Source organism: Lepidochelys olivacea (genome assembly GCF_965140295.1).
Source record: "Lepidochelys olivacea isolate rLepOli2 genome assembly, chromosome: 23".
In the NCBI taxonomy this organism is placed as follows: Eukaryota; Metazoa; Chordata; order Testudines; family Cheloniidae; genus Lepidochelys; species Lepidochelys olivacea.
In genome coordinates, this window is record NC_140433.1 from 3,856,795 (window position 1) to 3,872,442 (window position 15,648).

Here is a 15,648-nt window from a genome sequence, read left to right on the forward strand (position 1 = left end):
TGAAAAGCCCCCTTGGTCTCTGCCAGTCTGACTTGAGGGAAAATTTCCTTCCTGCCCCCAGCTCTGGTGATTCCTCTCTCTTCCCTCCCCATTCCCCGTGCAGGTCCTGAACATGTACGGCAAAGTGGTGACGGTCAGGCATCAGGCTGTGACGCGGAAGAAGGACAATCGCTTTGCTGTGGCCCTGGACTCGGAGCAGAACAATATCCACGTCAAGGACATCGTTAAAGTCATTGACGGGCCGCACTCGGTGAGGAGGAGGTGGGCGGGGAAGGGGCTTCCTGATAGGCAGGCCATGGGCCTGTGTGTGGAGGGGGGTGAAGAGCTTAAGATCTCGTCTGCACTCCCCATGCTCCAGTGAGTGGAGGCCAGCGCCCCGCTGGGAGATCATGCCATCTCTGATGGCGCTCTTGCAGCTGGAGCTGGGGTGGGTTGGAATTTAAAGGGGAGAGATCACTTTGTGGGGAGAGAACCGGCAACTCGCTCAGGGTGCTGTCTTCCCTTGGAATCACTGCTGACTTCTGTGTGGGGCTCGCCATGCAGCTGGAAGCATTCTCTCTCTAAATAGACTTCCTGACCATGTGGGGCCCTTAAAGACCCAATGGCAATTTTCACAAGAGTCAGCATGTTTATGCCCAGAGTTGTGGCCATGTTTCAACTCTGTTAATTTCCCTCATACCCCTGGGATCCCCCTGCAACCGGGTACAGTTTTGTTCTTCGCTTCCTGTCTTAATCTCTTGCTGAGCAGCTTTGAACAGCTGCTGCATTGGATTCCAGAGGTGGCTGCATTGCAGTGGTGAGTGAGGTGCTCCCTCCTCAGGTTGCACCAGTGCCGAGGTGCAGGCTCCAGGGTCTGGGAGCTTCAGCTGTCTTCTGACTCTGTGATGTGCCCTGCCCCTGGGGGGCTGTGAATTTGGCCTCCCCGCCTTGCGGCTGGGCTCTGGATGCAGCCCCAGCGTGCCTGGGTTAGAGGGGTTCCCCGGAATAACTCTCCTCCCTGCTTCTCCTTCCCCAGGGTCGCGAGGGGGAGATCAGACACCTCTTCCGCGGCTTTGGATTCCTGCACTGCAAGAAGCTGGTAGAGAACGGGGGCATGTTTGTGTGTAAGACTCGCCACCTGGTGCTGGCTGGGGGCTCGAAGGTAAGGAGCCTAGGGAGACGCCCGGGGCCTCACCCTAGCTAGTATGACTTGCCTGAAGCAGACCACTGGGCTGTCCAGTCTCGGGTCCTGCCTCCCTGTTGTACCTTGAGCCCGTCTGTCCCAGATCTGCCTCCCCATCCCCATGAGGCTGGGTTAGGCTGCCTAGTCCCTTTCAGCAGCTTCTGGGTGGTTCAAGGAAGACACCCCCAATGTGGTTGCATTGGGAGGGGTGGATTTCTTCCAGACCCCCCAGCTGGCAAACGTTCCATGCCCTGAAATGTGAATCAGCAGCCCCAGGAAACTTACGGAGACAGTGTTGTCTGGTGGCTAGAGTATGGCCCTGGGAAGCAGGATTCCTGGGTTCCCCTGCTCATGTGTGACCCTGTGAGTCTCTCCCCTGGTAGACTGGGGGTGAGGTAAGGAAGTGGGTAGGGGTGAGTTTGGGAAGTGCTTTGAGATCTTTGGCTAGAGAAGGGAAAAGAAAGCTGCAGGCCGATTTGCCTTAGGGCTGTGTCCTCCTGCAGCTGATGGGGTGGGGCAGAGCCAGAGCCTCCTGTGGGCGGGGTGGAGAATGTGTCCACACTTCCCTTCCCAGGGCATGGATCTACTCCCTCCTCATTGGTTCTGGGGGAACATAGTGCCCCCTTGTGTCACCCTGGCTCCCCCTTGGTGCATCACCAGGTTTCATCTCAGGGCCCCAGAGGGACTTTCCCTCCCCCCACTCCCAGCTTTGCGTGGGGGAGATGAACCCAGAGATTCCTTCCTTCCTCTGGGAGCCCCAGCTCTGCGGGAGGATTCCCCTTCCTGCTCTCATGCGCTTTCCCTCTTGCAGCCCCGGGACGTCACCAACTTCACCGTCGGTGGCTTTGCGCCCATGAGTCCTCGGATCAGCAGCCCCATGCACCCCAGCGCAGCAGGTGGGTGTCCGGTGGGGTGGGCCTTGGTTCGGGGATTTCTGTAGGCTCTGGCTCACCCCGGTGTTTATAGCACCCCCGGCTGGCCCTGTTTGGGGGTCGGTGCAGCACTATGGTGACTTACTGTCCTGTATGGCGGGGGCAACCTGTAACACTGGGGTGATGTGAGGCTGCAGCCCTGGGGGCACTGTCCCGCTCTGATCTCTGCCCCCCTCCACAGGTCAGCGAGGTGGCTTTGGCGGGGGTGGGATGAGCCGAGGCCGTGGACGCAGGGACAACGACCTGATAGGGCAGACGGTGCGGATCTCCCAGGGACCCTACAAAGGTAATGATGGGCCAGTTGCCGGACAGGGCCAGTCCTCTGCCTTTCGTAGCAGGGCAGGAAGGGGCTGGGAGGTATCTGGCAGGTCTGTTCCATTATAATGTGGGGGGGACTGTCGAGCGGTGAGGAATTCCTGGGGGCAGCATGTCTAGTGGCTGGGGCCAGGGGGTGGGGGGAAGCTCCTGGGTTCTGTTCCTGGCTGTGGGAGGGTGGTGGAGTCCAGTGGTTAGAGCAGGGAGTCAGGACGTGCGGGTTTTGCTCCCATGCCTGAGAGGGAGCTTAGTCTCTGCTGTTAGTGGACAGCCCGTCTGTCCCTGCCATGCAGGGGAGCCCCTAAGGTGAGCTCCAAAGTTCAAACCCAGCCTGTGGCTGTCCCCTCCCTGTATCTGTCGAGTGAGGGCCGAGTAGACCTGAGCTCCTAGCAGGTCTTACCACAGAGCAGGGGAGCTCTGGATTCCAGCTGGTGCTCTGGCCACGTGTGCTTGGCTCGTGGCCCGTTTTCCAGGCGGCCCTTGGTGATGCTCAGGCTGGGCGCCCCCTGCTGTATACACTTGGGATCTCGAGGAGCTGCGTCAGGTGCAGAGCGCTGAGGCCTCTTCTCTTTCAGGCTACATCGGTGTGGTGAAGGATGCCACGGAGTCCACGGCCCGCGTGGAACTCCATTCTACCTGCCAGACCATCTCAGTGGATCGCCAGCGCCTCACGACAGTGTAAGTGCAGCGGGCGGGGGAGACGGGGCTCGTTCTGAGGGGAGCCCGGGCTGGGGGGCCACCGCCAGCAAGCTGCAATCCTGGGCTGCTGGGGTCGGCTCTGGCCCAGGTAGCTGCACCAATGACTGCCCTCTGGTGTCTGTACAGCGCCCGGCGCACTGATCTGTGCCTAGAAGTGTAGTAAGAACATAAGAATGGCTGTACTGGGTCAGACCAACGGTCATTCTGGCCACTGGGAAGACAGGATACTGGGCTAAAGCCAGATGCTTCAGAGGGAAAGACCAGACCAGGGCAATTATCGAGGGATCCATCCCTTGTTGTCCAGGCCCAGCTCAGGGACATCTGGAGCATCTTGGCTAATAGCCATTCATGGACCTGTCCTCCATGAATTTCTCTCATTCTTTTTTGAACCCAGTTGTACTTTTGGCCTTCACAACATCCTCTGGCAACGAGTCTGGGTCTGGGTCCTGGTCCGTGACTCTCACTCCTGGACGCTGCTGTAATGTGTCACCTGCGGTCAGCTGAGTCCCACAGTTGGGAACTGTGTGACAGGCTTGTCTTATGTGGGGCCCAGATCGGGGCAGATCAAGCCCAGAATGGAGGCTGCCAGCCCGGCTCCGTGGTTGAAGCGAGTGCCGATCAGGCTGGGGGCAGAGGAGATCCCCACGTTTCCTCCGGTTGGAAGGGGAGCAGGGGAAAATTCCCTTTCTGCAGAAGGGGAACTGGGATGGCTCCTGGGCTATGGAGCTGCTAACCTCTAGGACCCTGGCTAAACCAGCCCAGCTGGGTAGTGACCAGCAACTTGGTGCCCCTGGTGGGAAACTGGGCTTAGTTCAGTGCCCAGTGGCTCAGCACAGTTTGCACCCACCCTTGTTGGCCGCTTCAGTGTTCAGGGGAAAGCTGAGGCCCCGCTAGTGACAGGCAGAGCAAACGGGTGTACAGCAACTCCTCTCTCGTCGGCAGGGGTTCGAGGAGACCTGGCGGCATGACCTCCGCCTATGGCCGCACCCCCATGTACGGCTCGCAGACCCCCATGTACGGCTCCGGCTCCCGCACCCCCATGTACGGCTCGCAGACTCCGCTGCATGACGGTGAGTGAGCTGAGCCTGCTGCTGCGGGGGCTGGGGGAATTGGGCCCTGGGTAGGAGGATTATGGTAGGGGGCTCCCCGGGAACAGGGCGGGAGTGAACTGTCCAGCCCTGCAGTCGACCCACTCTGTCCTGTGCCCGTGCTCCCTGCCCCACCTGATGGAGCTGGGTAATGGGGGAGCCCGATGGACCTGCGCTTCTCCCCCAGATCCTGGCCAGGGGTGGGATGGAAGAAGGGTGACGTAGGGCCTGGCCCCTCCCCATCTCTGCTGCCCGGGCACGGTGCTAACCAGGCGCGCGCTGGGCTCTTTCAGGCAGCAGGACCCCGCACTACGGCTCCCAGACGCCGCTGCACGACGGGAGCCGGACACCTGCGCAGAGCGGGGCTTGGGACCCCAACAACCCCAATACGCCCTCCAGGTTCGTGTCTCGCGTGCTAGTCTGGGACGGGGGGGGAGCTTTGACATGGTCAGCCACTAAGGGGCAGAGGTGTGTGACATGATGGGGGCTATGGGAGAGGGGGCTGGGCTGGGGGGGCTTCATGTGTCAGGAGCTCAAAGGGAACTCTGCATGTGAGTGTGGCGCCCTCTGCTGGAGAGTGGAGAACTGACGGGGGCGGTTACTTCAGTGTGCCCCAAAGGGGAGGTGATGGGTGGGCTGCAGACGTCTGTCTCCCACATGCCGCGTGAATGATGCGTTCTCCTCCCCAGGGCGGATGAGGAGTTTGAATACGGCTTCGATGATGAGCCCACGCCCTCTCCGCAAGGCTACGGGGGGACCCCCAACCCCCAGACTCCCGGCTACCCCGACCCTTCGTCTCCGCAGGTCAATCCGCCGTACAATCCGCAGACGCCGGGGACCCCAGCCATGTGAGTGCGCGTGCCCATGGAGGGGGGACGGGGGAAGAGTCTCTTGCTAGGTTGGGGTGAATCTCTTTGCGCCCAGCATTAGAGCAGAGCGGGGCAGTTCCTGTCAGGGGCCTTGTGTTGCTTTCTAGCCACATGGCGGCCATTCCTCCCTCCCCGGGGGTGCGCCCTGCTGCCTGACCCCAACAAGAGGCAGAGCTGCCTCCCAGCGTCTTGCGGTGACCCTGCTCTCTCTCCAGGCGCGCCCATCCGGAAAGGAGATCTGCTGGTTTCCGGGGATCCGATCCCGTTTCTCTGCTCCTGCTGCTGGAGCAGATCTCTGATCCCCGTGTCTGTGGCTCCATGGACTGATCTCTTAGGGCAGGAGGACACAGACTGGAGCCCCGCTGGGTTCCGACTTCTATTCCTACCCCCCTCCTCACTGCCTGTCTCTTCTCATTGCAGGTACAACACTGATCAGTTTTCTCCGTACGCTGTTCCATCTCCTCAGGGCTCCTATCAGCCAAGCCCCAGCCCTCAGAGTTACCACCAGGTGGCCCCGAGCCCCGTGGGCTACCAGAACACCCACTCGCCAGCCAGTTACCACCCGACCCCGTCGCCCATGGCGTATCAGGTACCGTCCGAGTGCCTTGCTGGGTAAAATGCCAGGCCAAGCCGCAAATTGCAGGTGGCTTAGCCAGATCCGGGGGGGGACGGGACACGTGGCCCTGTTCCAACGGGAATTCTTGCTGTGGCCGTGAGAGGCTAATGTCAGAGAGCAGAGACCTCTAACTCTGTGCTGCTTCTTCCCCACAGGCCAGCCCCAGTCCCAGCCCAGTGGGCTACAGCCCCATGACACCAGGGGCTCCTTCTCCAGGGGGTTACAACCCGCACACCCCCGGCTCTGGCATTGAGCAGAACTCCAGCGACTGGGTCACCACCGACATCCAGGTCAAAATTCGAGACACCTATGTGGACAGCCAGGTGGTGGGGCAGACGGGAGTCATCCGCAGTGTGACGGTGTGTAGCAGAGAGCGTGCTGTTTTCGTGTCAATGGGCCGGGGAGCAACCAGATGGGGCATAAGGGAGGGTCTGATGGGTGTAATTACTAAGGAAGGGGATGAAATAATTAAGGGTGAAATTAATCACACTCTGGCTAGGCACCCAGGAAAGCATCCTGACCGCGAGAATTACTGTGCTATGTATGGGCAGAGGGCAACCCCTGGGGCCTCTTTAATTAAGACTAGGAAAAGCCCTGGAGAATATTGCTGTAGAGAACAGCCCTGCCTGGAGCAGTGGGTTAGAAGCAAGTATTCAGGCCGCCGTCGCTTCTGAATTCTCCATCTGATCTCATTCAAGGTATTTGTAACTTCGAGGTCTGGATCCTGCAGGTGTTGGGAAGAGTGGGGATGTGGAGAAACCCAGTTAGACCGAACTACTGCCTGCATGCACGGCTGTATTGGGTCTGGTGTCTGTCCTCCAATGTTTATCCCTCCCCCTCGCATACATAAGCTAGATAAGAACGGCCATTCTGGGTCAGACCAAAGGTCCATCTAGCCCAGTATCCTGTCTTCCGACAGTGGCCAACGCCAGGCGCCCCAGGGGGAATGAACAGGACAGGCAATCCTCAAGTGATCCATCCTCCCAGCTTCTGGCAAACAGAGGCTAGGGACATGAACAGGTTTGAATTGTGCAGGATAGTGCATGGGAGGCAGAGAACAGAGCGAGGGACATAAAGACTAGTGGTGCCAACACGTGGTGCGGTGAATAACCAAACGCGTCCAGTTGCGAGGCCAGTAGGGCGAGGAGGGGAAAGTTAAGGGAGGAAGATGAGGAGTTGTAAGAACACACTTGGTTAGGAGCAAGCGTGCACGATAAGGCCATTCAGACACCACAAACTGCAGAGAAGGCTCTTGTATGCAACCTTTCTGCGCCACACCTGTGCGCAGGTAACAGCAGTGTCGATGTGGGGGCCACCTGGGCACGTACTTGGGTGGCTGCCCCGTGCTGAATACTGTGCCGATGTGTGTACACAGCTGTTTGTTTATTTGTGTGAGCTAGATCAAAGCCCACCCATGCTACAATCAGACCTTTGCTTGCAGCGTGGAGGTATCCTAAGTTGCTTTTGAGGGGGGGACAGAGTTTCTTGGGATCAGCTGGAATCTTCCTGGAATTCCAGAGGGTTCGCATCCCGGGGTGGGAATTCTCGGCTTTGCGTTTGAGCTCAGGCGTGCTCTACAAATGGGTCTGAAAGAGCACGCGGTCTCTGAATGGCTTAATGTCGGCGCCTGACCGGGCTGTCTTCTCCCATCAGGGTGGAATGTGCTCAGTCTACCTGAAGGACAGCGAGAAGGTGGTCAGCATTTCGAGCGAGCACCTAGAGCCCGTCATACCGACCAAAAACAATAAGGTACGTTAACGCCAACCCGTCTGTCTGGCAGCTCTGATCAAATGGCATCTCTGGCCTCTCCGGTGGTTGGATTACACGGTCCTACGTAGAACTTGATTCTGTATGACTGTGTTGGGTCTTGATTAAGAGTAATTTGTTCCTGGTTGGTGTGGTACTCTCTATGGGGCCCATTGTGCTAGGTGCGGTGCAAACAGTAGGCAGTGGCCCTGGCCCTGGATTGTTAGGAGTACAAGGGGAGGGAATTGTCCCTCAGTTAGTAGTAATATGTCCCACGAAAATAGTCCCCATTCAAGCAGTTACAACAGTCATCCCTCGCTCTTACCTGACGCTTTCCATCAGCAGACCTCAAAGGGCATTACAAAGGAGGTCAGAGTCGTCATGCCTGTTTTCCCGATGGGGAAACTGAGGCACAGGAGGGTGCGGGGGAGAATGCATTGCCCAAGGTCACCCAGGAGGTATTATTCTGTCTGTACAGGGCCGGGCACAATGGGATTCTGGTCCATGACTGCAGCTCCTAGGTGCTTCTGCAATATAATCATCCTTGGAGAAGTTTTTAGACTGAGAGTTCCATGGAGCTGGGACCATGCTGTCTTCTGTGCCTGGGAACACATGGCATGCTGTGGGCACCACCAGAAAGAAAGAATAGTTTCTTTGCCAGCTATGCTTGTACGGGACCCCCATCGTGACTAATAGGGAGTTAAAGATCTAATGTGCACTCAGAACGGCCAGGTTTAATAGATGTGATGGTCAAACTTCGTTCTGATGCAGCTGGTCTTTCCAAACTGCAGAGATCATGATTATTAATGTTCTGGTGCCCACACTGAGTGCCCATTGTGCCAGGCGCTGCCCAGACAGGAGTAAGAGACCAGCCTTGTCCTGAAGAGCTTCCAGTCTAAATAGACAAGACATGGAAATGGAGACTGCTTGCTTTCTCTGAGACCACCTTGATGTCTGTTCTTAGGGTGTCCTCCAACCCTGAGCGCACCCGACCGCTTCACGTATTTCTACCAGCCTTTAGCTAATCAGGATTGTACTGAGCAATCCATGTGGTGGGGTGGGTTGTTCGTATGCTTAGAGAGGAAGGATGGTCCAGTGGTTAGGGGGCTAGTCTGGGATTCTGGAGAGCTGGGTTCAGTTTTCGCTTGGGCAAGTCACTTTAACTCTGTGGGCCTCAGTTTCCCCATCTGTACAATAGGGATAATACTAATACCTAGCTTTCTTTTAGCATTTTCCATCTCTGGATCCTAAAGCGCTGTCCTATGTCCCAGGGGGCCGGAAAGATAAACACACTTAGGAGCAGCCAGATAAGGATCATAGATAGGAACTTATTGACCCTGTGCAGGCAGTCTTGTGCTCAAGCCTTGCCCCTTTTACCCCACGGCAGACACAATCAATTCTGACTTCCAGCATCAAATCTAGCAGAAGCATAATCCCCTTGCCCCTCAAGCTCCTGTGCTTGCTTTCTCCAGGTGAAGGTGATCCTGGGGGAGGACCGGGAGGCGACAGGCGTCCTCTTGAGCATCGACGGAGAGGATGGCATCGTCCGCATGGACTTGGAGGAGCAGCTCAAGATCCTCAACTTGCGATTCCTGGGCAAGCTGCTGGAGCCGTAGGGCTGGGGCCTTTTTAGCAGTTGACCAGAGACTGGTTCAACATGTCCTTGTACAGAGTTCCGGGGTGGGGGGGGGATAACTGCTTTTTTTTTCTTCTTTCTTTCTTTTTTCTTCCAGAACAGCTGGTGGTTGTTTTTGGAGTTTGTTTTTATTTGTAATGCTGCAGTTACGTCTCATGAGTAAATTGGGACTGGAGTAGGAAAAACAGTGTGTGCTCACACGTGGGGAGGGCAGGGGTAGAGGCTGGGGTTGGTCCCATAGCACTAAACACGCTGCTTCTCCTTCCTCTTGAAAAGGGAAACCACTTGCTGTGCCTGCGTTTCAATAAAATCCATCTGTCCCGTGGCCCCTGCATCATCGGATGCAATAGGCTGCCTGGATCCTAGGCCACGCTCATTGGAACCACTCAGATGCAGCCTGCCAGGTGGAATGGATAAGAATGGAACAGCTTGATCTTGTCTGAGCTTTTCTTTTTTTCCCTTTGCCTCCTATTAGCCTATGAAATAAAGGGATATCTAAAACGTCCAAAGAGACCAGGGGGAAGGAACGCAAGCGAAAATAGGGAAAGAACTGACTAAAGAATATTTAGGCAAGTTCGATAGATGCAAGTCGGCAAGGCCTGATGAAATTGTTTCAGTTAGTTCCTTACACACCTTAGGGTCAATCTCAGAACCATTAGCAATGATCTTCAAGAACTCCTGGAGGAGTTGAGGTTCCAGGGGACTGGAGAAGGGCAAACATGGTACCTATCTTAAAAGGGGGAACAAATAGGACACGGGGAATTTGTAGACCAGTCAGCCTGTCTTCGATACCTGGAAAGATATTGGAACCCATTAAACAACAATCTGTTTGTAAGCACCTAGAGGATGATGGTGTGATCAGAAATAGCCAGCATGGCTTTTAAGAGTAAATCATGCCAAGCCAACCTTATTTCCTTCTTTGATAGGGTTATTGGCCTAGTGGATGGGGGCAGATTGGCCTAGTGGATGGGGGCGGGGGGAAGCTGTAGATGCTTGATTTGATGAAGGCTTTTGACACAGTCACCCATGACGTTCTTGTAAGCAAATGTGTTCCAGATGAGATTATTATAAAGTGGGTGCACAACTGGTTCAAAGACTGTACTCAGAGTAGTTATCTATGGTTTGTCAAATTCAGGGGGTGTATGTAGTGGGGTCCTGCTTGGGGCTGGCACTATTCAATATTTTCATTAATGATGTGGATAATGGAGGGGAGAGTATATTTATCAAATTTACAGATGACACCAAGCTGGGAGGGGTTGCAAACACTTTGGAGGGCAGGATTAGAATTCAAAACAACCTTGACAAATTGGAGAATTGGTCTGAAATCAACAAGATGAAATTCAATAAAGACAAGTGCAAAGTACATCACTTAGGAAGGAAAATTCAAATGCAAAATGGGGAATAACTGGCTAGGGGGTCGTACTGCCGAAAAGGATCGGGGGCTTATAGTGGATCACAAATTGAATGAATCATCAATGGGATGCAGTTGTGAAAAAGGCTGATATTCTGGGGTGTGTGAACAGAAGTGTCGTATGTAAGACATGGGAGGTAATGGACCCTGCTCTGCATGGCACTGGCAAGGCCTCAGAGGGAGTGCGGTGTCCAATTCTGGGTGCTGCACTTTAGGAAAGAGTGGGATAAAGTGGAGAGAATCCAGAGAGCAACAAAAATGATCAGCAGTTTAACCTGACCTGTGAGGAAAGGTTAAAAAAATGGGCAGGTTTAAAGTCTTGAGAAAAGACTTGCGGGGGACCTGATAACTGTCTTCAAATATGCCAAGGGCTGTTACAAAGAGGATGGTGATCAGTCCTTCTCCATGTCCTCTGTAGGTAGGACAAGAAGCAATAAGTTTAATCTGCAGCAAGGGAGATTGAGGTGAGAGATTAGGATACATTTTCTAACTCTCAGGGGAGTGAAGCTCTGGAAAGGAAGTTGTGGGATCCCCATCATTGGAGGTTTTTCTGAACAGGTTGGACAAACATCTGTCAGGCCTGGTCTAGGTTTACTTGATGCTGCCTCGGCTCGGGGCTTGGCTTGGTGACCTCTTGAGGTCCCTTCTACCCTGCCATTCCCATTCTATGTGAGGGGTTTTCCGTAGGGGAGTAGAGCAGCACTGTTCAGACAAGCTTCCAGTCACCCCTGAAGCAAGGCTGTGGCAATTGAAGGGGAGGAGCAGGCTCTTTTATCTTGGCGATCAAAAAAATCAGACTGATAAAGTGACTAATACTCAATACAATAAACAGGACTCAATTCCCCTTTTCCTTTCAGGTCTAAATCACTGCTTTAAATCCAGACCAAGTAACTGAATGTCCTTGAAACAGCTGACGGCTGCTTGTTGACCCATGGGTGAAATTTACCTGGTGCAGAGTTGTTCACCTCAGCACCATTTTTGCATTTCCCCCCAAGTTGGCCAGCGATAACAGACTGGGTCACTTTCACTCTTGTGTTTAATGTGTTTCTCGTCTTTCGTTTTCTGGTTCATATGCACCAGCCCTGGGCTGTAATAGAATGATAGAAGGTCAGGGTTGGAAGAGACCTCAGGAGGTATCTAGTCCAACCCGCTGCTCAAAGCAGGACCGACCCCAACTAAATCATCCCAGCCAGCGCTTTGTCAAGCAGGGCCGTAAAAGCCTCTAAGGAGGGAGATTCCCCCACCTCCCTAGGGAACCCATTCCAGGGCTTCCCCACCCTCCACTTGAAATAGTGTTTCCTAATATCCAATCTAGACCTCCCCCACTGCAACTTGAGACCATTGCTCCTTGTTCTGAAGAAGCTGGGTTACATGCACCACAGGGGAAAGATTTTGTTTTTCACTAGGAATTATTTTTTCAAATAGAAATATTTTGTGGGCGGTCTCACATTATGAATAAATTAACCCTAATTTGGAGGCTACAGACCTAAGGCAGAATCTTCCTTTGAAAGGATTTCCCCCTTTCACTATAAGGATCACCAAAGAGTATCAGAAAAGGACTTCCTCTGTTGGGTTATTTTATAAATTTGAATAAAGGAAAAAGCTGTGCTAAGCTGTTGCTTTGCCCCTCTGCCTGCAGGCTGCAGTGAGTTTCGATGAGTCTTGTTAAAACCCTAAACAGCAGAGGTTTGTAGAGCTGCTTGAACAATATTCTAGAACACTGTATTGTTCTTGCTTTTATTTTCCTTGAAGCGATGGCATCAATTTACAATGTAGTAAAGTAATTTCAGGTACTCGGTCATCCCTTGCTTCTGTCTGAAACCCATACAGAAAAGCAGGGAGGGATCACTTCACCCAGTCCTGCAGGGAAGCCATGCCTGGGCTTGGACTGGGCAGCTTTGGAAGAAGGTCCAGTCAACTCTCCTGAACCACTTCTAACATGGCATGAGGAATATTATTTCCTCCACTGTCAATTCAGGGGGTGGAGCAAGATAATTTAAATGCATTCCGGCTGTGGTTGCAAAGTTTGGACTGTACAATCTCCTCGATCAACAGGCTGTTTACAACAGGAGCACATATTTGGCATGTAAGTGCATGTGGCCACAGCTTGTGAAAATGATCTTTAAAGTGCCATCACTAGACTTCAGAGTGAACAACGCAGAGAGAAGAATGGAGTGTTCCACATCTCTCAGAATGGAAGCTTCAGACTGTCATAGGTGAGGAAGCCCCCCATCCTTTGCACTGAAGTGGGTCAAAGGTTTTAATTCTAGTGAACGCTCTGATTCTGTTGCATCAAAAATCCTGTAGCCTGGGCCTGTGCCCAGCTGCTAGGAGTGTGCCAAAAACTGTGGAAAAAGTGGGGAGGAGGAGGAGGTAGTACACAAGGGCCAGAGCTGAAGTGCTAGTGGGACCTGGGAAAGGATCAGTGTTGTGCTGCGGGGGGAATGTTGCTACCACACTGCTCCGCCTTCGTTACCTTCTAGTCTCCCCATCAGCCCCCTCACTCCCTCTTATCCCCAACACCTCCTCCCTCCCCTCCTATCTCCCATCCACCTCCCTTCCCCCCTCCCAACTGCATCCTCCCTCCACTGCCCCACCAATTCCCTATCCACCTCCCACCTCCTCCTTTCTCCCCCTCCAAGTCCCTCCACTGCCCCACAAATTTCACGTCCACCTCCAACCTCCCTTCCCCCCACTCAAATCCCCATCCACCTCCCTCCACTGCCCCACCAATTCCCCATCCACCTCCATCCTCCCTCAAATCCCCCTCCCTCCATTGCCCCCAACCTCCCTTCCCCTCTCCCAACTGCCTCCTCCCTCCACTGCCCCACCTATTCCCCATCCACCTCCAACCTCCCTTCCCCCCTCCCTCAAATCCCCATCCTCCCATTTCCCCCCAACCCCATCCACCTCCAACCTCCCTTCCCCCTCCCTCCATTGCCCCAACCTCCCTTCCCCCTCCCCCTTCTTCCCTTCCTCAAATCCCCCTCCTCCCATTTCTCCCCAACCCCATCCACCTCCAACCTCCCTTCCCTTCCTCAAATCCCCCTCCTCCCATTTCCCCCATCCACCTCCAACCCCCCTTCCCTTCCTCAAATCCCCATCCTCCCATTTCCCCCAACCCCATCCATCTCCAACCCCCCTTCCCTTCCTCAAATCCCCATCCTCCCATTTCCCCCAACCCCATCCACCTCCAACCCCCCTTCCCTTCCTCAAATCCCCATCCTCCCATTTCCCCCCAACCCCATCCACCTCCAACCTCCCTTCCCCCTTCCTCAAATCCCCATCCTCCCATTTCCCCCCAACCCCATCCACCTCCAACCCCCCTTCCCTTCCTCAAATCCCCCTCCTCCCATTTCCCCCAACCCCATCCACCTCCAACCTCCCTTCCCCCTTCCTCATCCCCATCCTCCCATTTCCCCCCAACCCCATCCACCTCCAACCTCCCTTCCTCAAATCCCCCTCCTCCCATTTCCCCCCAACCCCATCCACCTCCAACCTCCAACCTCCCTTCCCTTCCTCAAATCCCCCTCCTCCCATTTCCCCCAACCCCATCCACCTCCAACCTCCCTTCCCCCTTCCTCAAATCCCCCTCCTCCCATTTCCCCCCAACCCCATCCACCTCCAACCTCCCTTCCTCAAATCCCCCTCCTCCCCTTTCCCCCAACCCCATCCACCTCCAACCCCCCTTCCTCAAATCCCCCTCCTCCCCTTTCCCCCAACCCCATCCACCTCCAACCCCCCTTCCCTTCCTCAAATCCCCCTCCTCCCATTTCCCCCCAACCCCATCCACCTCCAACCTCCCTTCCCTTCCTCAAATCCCCCTCCTCCCATTTCTCCCCAACCCCATCCACCTCCAACCCCCCTTCCCTTCCTCAAATCCCCATCCTCCCATTTCCCCCAACCCCATCCACCTCCAACCCCCCTTCCCTTCCTCAAATCCCCATCCTCCCATTTCCCCCAACCCCATCCACCTCCAACCTCCCTTCCCTTCCCCAAATCCCCATCCTCCCATTTCCCCCCCAACCCCATCCACCTCCAACCTCCCTTCCCTTCCTCAAATCCCCATCCTCCCATTTCCCCGAACCCCATCCACCTCCAACCTCCCTCAAATCCCCCTCCTCCCATTTCCCCCAACCCCATCCACCTCCAACCTCCCTTCCCTTCCCCAAATCCCCCTCCTCCCATTTCCCCGAACCCCATCCACCTCCAACCTCCCTCAAATCCCCATCCTCCCATTTCCCCCAACCCCATCCACCTCCAACCTCCCTTCCCTTCCTCAAATCCCCCTCCTCCCATTTCCCCCAACCCCATCCACCTCCAACCTCCCTTCCCTTCCTCAAATCCCCATCCTCCCATTTCCCCGAACCCCATCCACCTCCAACCTCCCTCAAATCCCCCTCCTCCCATTTCCCCCAACCCCATCCACCTCCAACCTCCCTTCCCTTCCCCAAATCCCCCTCCTCCCATTTCCCCCAACCCCATCCACCTCCAACCCCCCTTCCCTTCCTCAAATCCCCCTCTATTGCCCCAACCTCCCTTCCCCCCTCAAATCCCCCTCCATTGCCCCAACCCCATCCACCTCCCCCATATCCCCCTCCCCCTCCATTGCCCCAACCTCCCCCCCACCTGCCTCCTCCCTCCTCTGCCCCCATCCACCTCCAACCCGCCCCTCGCTCGCCGCAGCCCTTCCTCCCAGCTTCAGACAGCGCGAAGGGCGCCAGCAGCCCAAGTGCCTCATTTGACCTTCGCCGCCTTCCGTTCTTCTCGCTCTCCCCCCGCTCTGATTGGCTGGGGCGGCAGCGGCCTGCGCAGGGCGGGCGTGTCTTGTGATGGGTTGGGTCCGCCCTCTTAGCTCCGCCTCCTATGGTTTGTCATTGGTCTGCCGGCCTGTCTCCCTCAGAGCCCGGTGCCGGCCTTCTGTCGCTTGCGATTGGTCTACCTAGCCAAGATAGGCGGGGTCAGGGTCACCCCGATGTCTGATTGGTGGAAGGCCGCGGTGTGGGCGTTGTCTTCACTGCCTTTTCCTCTGATTGGCTGAGCTCCCCCGCTACTTTTCAATCTCCCCGGCAGCGGCCTGACCTCCCCTCGCGCGTGGATTGGCGGGCTGGGCTCGAAGCGCTCCGATTGGGCGGGAGGTGGCACCCGGCGCCTGCGCGCTGCGCTCCGGGGGG

The 15,648-nt window shown here is 55.5% G+C and overlaps 1 protein-coding gene across 2 annotated transcripts in view; it reads left to right on the forward strand.

The window, feature by feature from the left end:
- The window catches only part of SUPT5H (SPT5 homolog, DSIF elongation factor subunit), a 28,167-nt gene extending 18,671 nt beyond the window's left edge, over nt 1-9,496 (forward strand). For both annotated transcript variants that reach the window (XM_084612689.1, XM_084612690.1), the window contains 12 exons: nt 104-250; nt 1,016-1,141; nt 1,974-2,058; nt 2,276-2,380; nt 2,985-3,087; nt 4,051-4,178; nt 4,490-4,595; nt 4,886-5,044; nt 5,486-5,654; nt 5,837-6,040; nt 7,335-7,430; nt 8,900-9,496. In XM_084612689.1, the coding sequence (XP_084468815.1) occupies nt 104-250; nt 1,016-1,141; nt 1,974-2,058; nt 2,276-2,380; nt 2,985-3,087; nt 4,051-4,178; nt 4,490-4,595; nt 4,886-5,044; nt 5,486-5,654; nt 5,837-6,040; nt 7,335-7,430; nt 8,900-9,043 (1,572 nt within the window). In that variant the 3' untranslated portion in view covers nt 9,044-9,496. The remainder of the gene's footprint in view (nt 1-103; nt 251-1,015; nt 1,142-1,973; nt 2,059-2,275; nt 2,381-2,984; nt 3,088-4,050; nt 4,179-4,489; nt 4,596-4,885; nt 5,045-5,485; nt 5,655-5,836; nt 6,041-7,334; nt 7,431-8,899) is intronic.
- Nucleotides 9,497-15,648: the final 6,152 nt, after the last annotated feature.